General features: G+C 36.6%; 1 protein-coding gene and 1 long non-coding RNA gene across 3 annotated transcripts in view; one reads left to right on the top strand and one right to left on the bottom strand.

Annotated features, from left to right (window-relative positions):
* The window catches only part of LOC136254763 (uncharacterized), a 106,315-nt gene that overhangs the window by 10,715 nt on the left and 83,443 nt on the right, over positions 1-12,157 (top strand). Inside the window, exons 5-6 of one of the 2 annotated variants that reach the window (XM_066047500.1) lie at positions 6,558-6,644; positions 10,818-11,495. In XM_066047500.1, the coding sequence (XP_065903572.1) occupies positions 6,558-6,644; positions 10,818-11,495 (765 nt within the window). The remainder of the gene's footprint in view (positions 1-6,557; positions 6,645-10,817; positions 11,496-12,157) is intronic. The other variant, XM_066047501.1, reaches the window with a different exon arrangement.
* Positions 1-12,157, bottom strand: part of LOC136254764 (uncharacterized) — a 64,912-nt gene that overhangs the window by 21,875 nt on the left and 30,880 nt on the right. The window lies entirely within an intron of this gene.

Here is a 12,157-nt window from a genome sequence, read left to right as displayed (position 1 = left end):
ACTACTGTGAGTTATTTACGTGTAGGGCCGGTTTCGCAATATTAGTCCTAGATTATGCAACATCTCTCAATAGATTTGTATTGCGTTACGTGATAAAAAAATCTTTAGGAGTCGTCATCATCATAGTTTTCTTGCGACCTCGCTAAAATAAAAAAGTAACCATCGCAAAATAAAAAATAGGCGTATTTCACTTTATTTCTCTACCTTATGTTACAACTACTGTCACGTTATACCAGTCAACATAGCCGTGTTTGTATAGTCCATCTAGCACTGACATTATCCAATCCTGGTTTGCCTATATGCGTATTTTCTTCAATCAAACCTCTATTCCCTACAATAACTTTTAAAGACACGATGTGGACACAAACTCTAATGCTTGATAAACAAATTGTGACAGCTTGCTGAACCGTAAGTTCCCTAGGGATGGCGTTTTAAGCAGAAATCTTTTAAATTCGATTTAGTGCCACACCCCATGCGAGCGTTTATAAATCGCCAGTTGTCTTATGGTGTGAAGAACAAAATCGCTAGCGAAGGTGCTTTAAGCATACTCTTCAATTCTCTATTTACATATAATTTTTAACGGATTAAGCACAAAGGCTGGTAAGGTGAATACAAAAGGTAACAAGGCTTTAGGGGTTACCACCTCTATGTAGTGTGTACCATGTAGCTTGTGTTGTGGCTTTCATTAAGTATTATGCACACACAAATGGTGCAACAAAATTTTGTAATGGATTGCTCGGATGTGGTTCGTGGTGTTGTGGCTCGAATGTGGTTCGTGGTTTGCCAGTGACCATGTATGAGTTGGGGTTGTTCCACACAACTTACACAATATTCAAATTTCATGATGGCCATGAAAATTTCTTGCCATATGGTAAACATACAACAATGTGTAACGACGTTAATCAACATCACATCAAGACTTGACTAAAAATAGTTCCAACAATAGTGATGATTTCTTGTATGTCAGCATGACGATACTGAGACCTGTAAAAGAATAAGCAGGTACTGAAGTTAACCTTAAATTAAACACTCATGCAACTGACCTGGAACATCGGTCGCAACACCAAAAACACCTGTTTCGATATCTGATGACACAATCCAGCAGGCACTGAATTAAAAGAGAATGTACAAAAAATCAATATGCCGGGCTGTATTAATAATAGCATGTACTGTATAATCAAAATGAACAAAAATTATATCCCAGGCTAAGTGAATGAATAACATAACTGTTGGGTAAGCATGTCAAACCTGAACATTAGGACATTAGTCAAACAAAAGTACGCTATCACAACTTGGTCATAAAACAATGTTTGTACCACTGGACTTCACACTGGTTGCCCAAAAATTGTGCCATTCCGGGACAACAGCATAATTACGAAACAAATAGTTACTACAACACAGAAGGCTTACTGTCTACACTGATGTACCATAATTTAAAAACATAACAGGTGGGCATTAAATACAATACACTTAACATCTGGGTACTAGGAAAAAATCACTAACATCACAACATGTAAACTGACCTGGAAATTAACACCCTTGATGCCACTACAGTCTACACTGGGTATTTGTTTGAACCCATCAACACTATGCCCGATACATCTGAGTAGACTGACCCTGCAAATTCACATCACTAGTATACAGTGATAATTGATAACTACAAAAAACAACAATTGCAATAATACAATTCTTCTGTACGTCAACTGACCTGAAATTCATGACACTCGATACCGAAACCTGTAAAATAATAAGCAGGCACTGAAGTCAACCTTAAATTAAACACACTTGCAAACTGACCTGGAACATCGGTCGCAACACCAAAGACACCTGTTTCGATATCTGACAAAACAATCCAGCAGGCACTGAATTAAAAAGAGAATGTGCAAAAAATCAATATGCCAGGCTGTACCAATAAAGGATGGATAATCAAAATGAACTAAAAAATATATATCCCATATGCAGGTTAAGTGAGTAACATAACTGTTGGGTAAGCATGTAAACCAGAACATTAGGTCATTAGTCAAACAAAAGTACGCTATCACAAACTGGTCAGTGATAATTGATAACTACAAAAAGAACAATTGTAATAATACAATTCCTCTGAATGGTAACTGACCTGAAATTCATGACACCTGTATCTTTGTTCTTGCGTGGTCTCAACTTACATATGTACCATGATCACATTCAACTGCTAGTGGATAAACCAGTATGACCAGATGGCCTGCAAAAATCAACAAGCAGGTGTTAAATACAATACACCTAAAGTCTGGAATATGAAAAATATCATATAAGCATTATTCCACACTGATATAGTAATAGATTATAGGATGTTGTGGAACTTGCCTAAACATGTAAACTTGAACATGAGGACAACTGCATAATCTGGACACTTGGAATTGTCCAATACCTGATGAACAAGTTGGTACTAATGACATTCACTTCAACATTTTATCCCAGCTGGGTGAATCTCTTGTAACTGAGTAAAAAGGTGTTTATTTTCCACCTGCAACCAAAGTTCTACATTTCTGTGGTTGAGTGTACATAAACTGACCAGGAAAATCAGTATGCCATAGCCGGGGTATGGAAATGGTTCCTTTCCTTCTGTTGTGACATTACTTACAGCTGACTGGTAAATGATCATCGATGTCCCCGTGGACCCCAACAATGAGTATATCAATAACTTCACAAGTTGGAATGAATTTCCTTTCAACATGTGGTGGAATGAATTTCCTTTCAACATGTGGTGGAATGAATTTCCTTTCAACATCTGGTGGACAGGTCAAAAACCCTATCGCACAAACACGGTGAATCAGTGTGTGGCGATATGACACGTTTCACTCCTCGTTTCGTTAGCATTCAAGACCGGCATATGTCATAGAGTACCTCAGTATTCTTGACTCTTACTTCTTCAAGCGTTGCTCTAGCGATGTAGTTTCTCACGAGGGGCTCGAGTTTCTCATTAAAGTCGAGCCGATTAAAGTACACCTCACCATCCAGTTACATTCTTAAACCATTCAATTTAAAACCACGTATCACGAGTGTCCGCTTAAGGTAATTAGGGACTTTCCACGAGATTTCCCCTAAATAGATCACGTGTTAGTTGTCAATCCGGTGGATTCTGGTGGTATACATGGTTCAACAATGCGGTAAGTGTACTTTAATATAGTATAAGCTGTCAATAATTGTTTGTACTGCTAAACTAAGTTATTTTTGTGTGATAAGCATGCTTGAGGAAGGGTCTGGGGGACGAGACTAATGTTTTTACAGCAGTTGATGATGGCCAGGCAAAGAACTGCTAGAAGAACTACTGTGATAGTGTGATAGTAGGGAAAAATTCCACCCGTATAGCTCTACCTATAGCTAGGGGCATTAACTAGCATTATCTACAACTACTGTATTATGTTGCTGATATGTACATCCGGGCCAAGAATAAAGGTGAAAGTGGTAGTAAGGCTCAATCCTGTTATTCTGCTGAACAGGCAAGGGAGTCTGGGACTCTGGGGACATGCTCTCTCAGGAAAGTATAAGTACTACAACTTTTTTGTTTCAATTGCTTCAAGTATAAAAATTTCAGTAAAAAAGTTGCACTGGTTGGAGTGGTTGTATCAATACTGCACTGTGACATCCTTGAGGGGTTAGTGATGGCATTGTCCATGGCAATACTATTCCATCTCCCCAAGTCTTGATGATTGAGTCCTCCATTCCTTTCTCTGCTGCTCCAATCCTGAAGTTGTGACCACAGTCAAAAGGTGACGATCGAGGCTCTGGTCTTGCATCTATACTGTACTGCAACACCCTTGAGGGGTTAGTACCGGCATTGTCCATCGCAATACTGTTCCATCTCCCATATACAAGTCTTGATGGTTGAGTCCTCTATTCCTTTCTCTGCTGCTCTAATCCTGAAGTTGTGACCAAAATATTAAAAAATGGTTATAACATGATAAATGATTATGATGATAACAGTTACAAATGTATTTATAGCTGTGTAGCAACTGTGAACTAGTTAGGCACTTGCAAGTTTAATTAGGTGTCTGAAGCATTTAACATGCACAGATATGAGATATATTCGTCACATTCAGGCAGTAAAGATGGATTTACTCTAATAGAACAGTCATACTACACCGTAAATTCATACTTCCGAATTTACGGTGTTATGAAACAATCATTATTATGTTTGGATTTTACTGAATCTCCAAGATAATATTCTGCATTAATGTTAATTGCTCATTTCCAAAAAAAATTACCTTTTAAACCAAATGTAGAGTCTATCACTGACAAAAATGAGTGATATCCATCCCAAAAACACCTTCGCTGTAAAAAAGGTGCGCCCAAGAAACTACAAGTACCTGGAACCCAATGTAAAAAAACAAAAAGAAAAAACAGCTCAGCTGAAGTGAAAAGTAACTGGTAACTTAACCCTTTAAGGACCAAAAATTGTGTGCATAGTCTACCCTGAAAGCCCACACGTTTTATGATTATTGTGCATTTAGTGTTTTTTAAAAATATAATAAGTTTATAGCATTGACAAAGCCCCTACAAGTGCTCAATTGTATAACAAATTATACTAAAAGACTCGCCTGACAATAATAAACAACATTATCTAACTTACCAAAGTGTAGAACCAATGTCTTAAAAGCACTAAGGTGAGTTTCAAACACCTACACGCGATCGATTTCTTCGTGACACAATCAATATGAACAATCCGCCATTTTAGTTTTTTAAAACCGCATCACGTGATCTTGTATGTCACATTATTCGCCTCTAAATAGTGAGCACTCTGAGCTTTATTTGAAGTTAATACGATGAACACAGCCAAAGTTATGGAGCGATTTCTACAAGGTTAGTTTTATTGTTGTGCAAATATTAAATGTTTGTACTTTGTTAGGAATTTTACACAGGCTTAGTTTTGCGTGATAAGTTGGCCTTATATATCAAAAGAATCGCCTATGAATGGCGAATACAATGGCCCCTGTTTCGATCTAATAGCTTTATTTGTTGCGGAGTTATAGCTCTTTGTTTACTGCCAATAATCTTGGACGTAATATTACGGCAGCGGTCCTTAAAGGGTTAAAGAGCTGATATCTGAAGCGGCCAAGAATACAATTACTAAAGTTTAATCCATGCAAGAACACCTTGGCTATAATACAGGTGTGTACATGAAAGTAACTGGCAACTGAAATGGCTGATATCTGAAGCGGCCAAGAGTGAATGGTCATATACAACTAATTCAAAAATTTAACACTGAACCTTTATAATTCAGCTGTGTTCTATATTCACTCTTGCTGCATCGTAAAGTAATCTCTTTTAACTCTAATTGGCTGGTAATTTGGCCGCCTTTTTTTGCTCTATTATACTGACTATTAAAAAGGCGGCCAAATTACCAGCCAATTAGAGTTAAAAGAAATTACTTTACGATGCAGCAAGAGTGAATATAGAACACAGCTGAATTATAAAGGTTCAGTGTTAAATTTTTGAATTAGTTGTATATGACCATTCATTCTTGGCCGCTTCAGATATCAGCCATTTCAGTTGCCAGTTACTTTCATGTACACACCTGTATTATAGCCAAGGTGTTCTTGCATGGATTAAACTTTAATAATTATATTCTTGGCCGCTTCAGATATCAGCTCTTTAAGTTACCAGTTACTTTTCACTTCAGCTGAGCTGTTTTTTCTTTTTGTTTTTTTACATTGGGTTCCAGGTACTTGTAGTTTCTTGGGCGCACCTTTTTTACAGCGAAGGTGTTTTTGGGGTGGATATATTATACCAGGATATACCTACTTTGCCAGAATTTATTTGAATGCATATATGTATTTTGTAGTACTTGAGTCGCATTTTGTCAAGGGAACTACTCTATAAGTCTAACTCTTACGCTTGTATTCTTTTCTGCGTTGTTCTGTTACCGCAGATTCTTTATGCCCACAATCCCTAGGCTTGCAGCTACATAGCTACGCACTTGCCTCTCACATTGTACACAATAAGCATTACTGCATACTTCTTGGTAACCTGTGAGGTATATATTTCAGTTACAAAGTTTCCTGTCAATCAAAAAGGCATAAAATTCTGTACCTGTACTTCACTCCACAGCTATGTACATGCATTTCAAACTGACTATGACATCATCAAGTTTGAGTATATCTTTGCTAGTACATGTGCGTATTTAGCTATACAACTGTGTTGTTACATATATGCACGGCTTTTATCTTAGGAGTCTTGTTTCTGCACATGTATCCAAAATATTATTGTATATGTTAATTGTGACCCTGTTTTAATTCCTATACATGCATATATTTTGGTAATGTGTACATGTGTCTGGATCACATCCCATTTGCTACATTTGGGGAAATGGTTAATCTGTGTCAACAATATTTCAACCCTACAGAAATAAATTTATCAAACTTTATATGATTATAGATATCTCTACAGCTGTCTATTATATACACATTTACATACAGCAGTTTTAAGGCAATTTTAAGGCAATTTTATTTACAAAGCAATTAATGCTAATAAACTATGTACGTAGTTCTAACTAGAAAACAGGCACTCTTTTTTCACAGGACCCATACAACCAGTTGTAAGCACGCCAATTCATGGTCAGCAAAGTCACACTGATCAAGAGAATGAACAGTTAGAGCAGCATAGTGGTAAGTGCTGCTCATGTTTACATGTACTCATACAATATACAGACTTATTTACACATGCAATGATTCTGAAAAGCAGTGTGTGAAATAACTTGTAAGACATGTCAGGACAGTATGAAAGTTGAGTGGACAACAAGTGATTTGCCCGGACATTTAACTTTTTGTTGTTTCTCCTTTCCTGCTTGTGTTTCTGCCAACTTGAGTGTTTGTTTCAAGCAATGAGGTGACCAATCTACACTGTACTGTACAACTGATCACTGCTCAACCACTCACATAAAAGGTCTTCTGTGAAATGGATTTGCCTTAGTGGTCATACTGCCGTGTACTATACAATGCTCTATCACTAAAGTCAAAATTCTAAGAGATGCACTGATATATTGTTCATTCTACTTAGCGTAAAATATAAAATGAATGTATACAGGTGAATACCACTAGTAAAAACTGCTAATGGCTATCAGGATTTTACTGCAATACAGGTACATAGACAACTGAGACAAACAGACTGGGCCAACATAGTAACCTGTTAACCTCACAGTTTACCTTGGCCATGCTTTAGTGGTCACTCCAAACTATCAATTCATTATGTCTGGCCTTCCTCCTAGCCTGAAAACACACAAGTCATATTGTAAATTGTTTACAAAGAGTAGTCGAATAGACATTTGCAAAAGACACTTTAATTTTCTTACCTATAATGTTGTCTTGTATATAGTCTTTGCTTACAGATGCAGACGTCATCTTTGCATAGCTAGTGCTTATTTATTTATAAGCCTATGTGCAAAGGAGATACAGAGTACTATAGACCATATACTGTTGTACACATACTCTAGAAATCTGATGCAGTGTCATAGATATTTAGCTGGCATGCTCCAACATAGTCTCTTAGCCAGTATAGGCGCATGTGTCTTATACTGAAAGCCATGAGTTCCAGGAAACTGGCTTGCGAGAGTAAACCTCTATGCTTACATTACAATTCTAAAGCATGTGTGTAACAGTACGTGGAGGTGTATGCTACCATATCATTGCACATGTGCTTATATACCACTTTGACACCTCAGATCAAAGGAAATCACAGGGTTATATATCACATATTTCCCTGACCACAGGGCAATATCTAGATATTGCCCTGTGGTTAGGGCAATATCATGATATAGCCCTGACCACAACTGCCTTTGATGCTGAGGCAGCTACAAAGCATCAGTTCCCTTTGATTATTTATATAGAGATGCTTAAAGTTTTGCATTGTGGGTTTGAATTGGAGCTGCTTAAAGTTTTGCATTGTGGGTTTGAATTAAACATGTTGATTTAGTCAGGGGCATTGTTGTGAAGTAAAAAGAAATGATTGAGTTAGCATTGCATAGTTCAGTTACTAAGCATCACTAAATAATCATTTTTGCAATGTGGGGATTGTTTTTCTACAGAGTACATTTCAACTGCACGAAAAGATACCTCAAACATTCACAACCTATATGTCTAAGTGTTTATTTTAGCACCTTAGGTAACTTTATTCATCCACAAAGTGATTATTTGGTTTAAAATGGTATCACTACAACCAGTGAAACCCACAATCATTTCTTTTTTGTGCCCACAATTTAAACCCACAATCGATTTTTGCAAACCTCTGTATAAAAGTAATGTGGTGAATGCAGGTTTGTCTTCCTTCACCTATTAGGTGAGCATGCCAGAGTGGTATATATTACTTATACCATGGCCACTCTGGATTTGCCTGATATATATGCCCGCGGCCCTCGGGCTTGGGCATATATATCAGGCAAATCCCTCGTGGCCATGGTATAACTATTAAATAATTTGGATAAGAGCTATGCGTACAAAAATGACATCGCTAAGACACTATACACAACAATGTTAGGTGAAAATTAAAGTTAATTAAGGTATGTTAAAAGCATGTAAATGTCTGTCCAACCATAACTGCCTTTTCTAGCTACCCATATACAAAAGGTTGTAACATGGCTAAGTACCTCCTTTAGTCACACAATCTGGTTAAAAACAAAAAAAAAAAACTTGTGGTTTTTGTCAATGCATTAAACTAACGGCTGCTTTATTAGTCTGCATGCAATGAATATCTAATCAAAAACAGGCGAGCTGTAAAAAAGGGTGTGGCCTCCAAAAAGCCAGGGTGAAAAAAAGATGTGAAAATATTATGTATTTATTTAGAAATGCATGCTCATGATGTTTACAAATGCATTGAGTTGCATTTTCCTGGATTACAATGTTGTTATTACTGCTTCAGTGTACTGTCAGCTGTTGTTATAGCAATACTGCTGCTATAAACAAGCTAAATTGACTCTTCACAATCAAATTTCTAGTAAAAATTGCTACAAGATAGACATGCTGTGCTATATCAGATCGGCTACATTTATCAGCATGAAAATATCATCCAACATCAGTTATCGGAATATTGGCAAAATCTCATATCGGTGCAACACTACTCTTTAGCTATACATGTACTTTTAACAATATCATTTAGTAATTATTACAATTGTGTTGATTAATCATAACGCAATGCAGGATGAATTGCTTGCAGCTGAATACTCTACAGGGAAATGTGTATGTAGCTGAAATTTTTACAGAGAGAATCACAATGTAGCTGTACTCTTAGACTACATAGTGAACAGTTTGTATGTAGTTGAACTCACCACAGAGTGACTTGTAACCTAACTAAACTCTACAGAAAAAATTGCAAGATAGCTGAACTTTCTACTGGATAGTTTTCTGTAGGTAAATCCTCTACAGGTTGACTTGATTCTATCTGATCTCTCTACAGGGTGACTTTATTGTAGTTGACAGAGTGGCTTATCATTAAGTTAAATTCTCTACAAGACATGGATGAATGCTTTAATAAAGTAATTTACTTCTTATAGTTGACTGCTCGGGTGACTGTTCTATTAGTGTATCTCGACATCGCGCTTCTATAAGGAGTTGGATTTCATGTTATAACTCCGTGGCTTTATGTCTGATTCTTCTACACCATTGAAGAGCTTTTCTAAGATGATTACTCCATCTGTACAGCGATTTTCTAAGCATTAATCCAAGCAGTTTTTCTGGTTGGCGTGGAAAGTAATTGATTTTATTAGCTAATCTTGATTGCATAATTGTTACACACTGTTGATCTGTTTGTTGTATCTTTGTGGTCTTTAGCTCGATGAGGCTCAATAGTTAACCTATCCATGTACCAATTTTCAGCTTCTTGCACTCGTAAGTGGTTTACCCTGTAGGTGTGACAACATATTGGTGTTATGTTTCTTGAATAATCATTAATAACTCCTCGACTACTTATAATATTCCAGCCAATCTTGGTAATAAGATGTGCCGATATACCCCCTTCTGTGTGCCAAATTTCAAGGAAATTGGATGTGGTGCTCGCGCTTTATGGCAGTTTTTGCAAGTGTACGAAAAGAGGAAGAAAATAAGAAGGAAAAACCCAAGAAATTAAGCCAATTTTTGAAATCTCATATCTCGGGAATATCTGAGGCGATTTTGCTGAAATTTGGTATGTGGAGTACTGACATTGGTGGGCATGTTCACAGCAAAAAAATCATGCTGTTTCATAAGGGCAGCACGGAACTATGAATGCATGAAAATAGCATTTTCTTTCTTCCTGTCAATATACTCATGGTGTGGCGTGCTGGCTTTCTTGACCGTGCGACACACTACTGTGCATATTAATCCACAGCTTTGCTTTTACTCTCTGATAGAATTGGAAGCAGTACAACAGCTGAGTTTAATCAGCACTGATATGCATATATACATACCACACGCTTGTTTGAATGTTAATAAATTAGGTTATTGAAGACTTCAGATTGCTGCACTACTCAGCAATGAATGTCACATTTAAATTTGAATGGCCGGACAGAATCATAAACTGAATCAGCATCAATTTATCATGTGCACATTCCCACAAAACTTGCAACTAATGAATTATGTAATCATCAAGACAGTCAAATTGTTTCACAGTAATCAGCAATTATAGCAAATATTGGCCTCCTTTATTTGTAAACACTCCAGCCTCGGGCCTGTGACCTTCGGTTGTTGTGTTTAGAAATCAGATACAAGTACATGTACGGGTGTGTTACAACTATTACATACTTAACATTTAATCAAATAATGTATGCATAATCTACATAAATTGTTTCATTATGCTTTCACATAATTTTCTAGCTAACCCACTTGAATTCACAGCAGATCAAGAAATGTTTATAGCTTTTGAAGTTTTAACTGAAACATTTTTGGAAGAATTTAGAAGATATCCTAGTAAAAAGATTGCTGATGTCAGCCGTTGGTGTTCAAATTATTGTCGCAAGTTTGGAATAAAGAACTCTTTTAGGGTTTCTTCAATGGATGACGTATTTCAGAATATTTATGACCTACCTTGTCATAATTTTCTCAATCCAGGCTTATTAAAATTTTTAGCAAGCCTCTCTAAAAATGAGTGTTTGGTCAAGTCCGTAAAAAATTATGAGTCAACTTTTTCACCTGTAAAACTAAAAGAACTTACCAAAAGTGTGGGAGCTATGATCCAGAAAATTCAAGTTTATAAGGAAAACGAACACTGTAGTGAATTGGTTACCAAATTGCAGAAGAAAGATGTTACTGTTGGCGAACTTCATGGCTTCACAGCTAAATTGCAAAATAATATTCTTGCCCTTCATACTGGTGCAATATTGCCACAATGCATTGAGGAGGGATGTGTTTGTATAAGATGGATAATTCCTTCTTGTCTGGTTGATTATGCTTATCATTCAGCTTGTCTTAATACTAAAATGTTTTCAGAGTTAAATTTGCTACGTGTAACAATTGGAAGATACACTGTTGAAGCTCCTAATGATTCTGTATCAAGTATGTAATATTATGTATTTATGACATACAAACCATATGTGTGTACTGTGTATACTGTATGTACATACAATATATGTATATTATTTACTAATGCACATGCTGTACATTATCATTACTAGTATTTAAATATGTTAAATGAAGTAGAGGGATCTATGCAATGAAAATGTAGTGAAGCAACAGATGAATGATGGTATTAATTACAGCATAGCTCAGTGGGAAAGTCCCTAGTTTGGCATTGAGCAAAATAATTGTTATAGCTAATGTGCCAAAGTAGGGAGTTTCCCACTGAGCTATGCTGAAATACTATCATTCATCTCTTGTTTCACTAACTTTTATGTACATCCCTACTTCATTTTTAAATGAACAATTTAAAAAAATACTGGTTTGTTTAGTTTTTGCTGTAGCACAGCTAGCTACAATTTAACTTGTGACTGTTCTGTTAGAACATCAAGACACACGATAGTGTATCCTGCGGCCAAGTACAACCAGTGTGGATACGTGACAGACAAGTGTGTATTTTACAGGAACCAAGAAAACTCCGTTTTCACGCATCCGTAGCTTGATAATGGCTACACGTAAATTAACCATTTTTGCTGTGGAAACTCCCTCGGAGTTGGGCGCCTCCCATTTCAAATTTGAGCTAAATCCACCAGGCCATCATT

The sequence above is a fragment of the Dysidea avara genome, chromosome 4 (assembly GCF_963678975.1).
Source record: "Dysidea avara chromosome 4, odDysAvar1.4, whole genome shotgun sequence".
In the NCBI taxonomy this organism is placed as follows: domain Eukaryota; kingdom Metazoa; phylum Porifera; class Demospongiae; order Dictyoceratida; family Dysideidae; genus Dysidea; species Dysidea avara.
The sequence above is the reverse complement of the archived record's forward strand: the minus strand, read 5'-3'. Positions and strand labels throughout refer to the sequence as shown.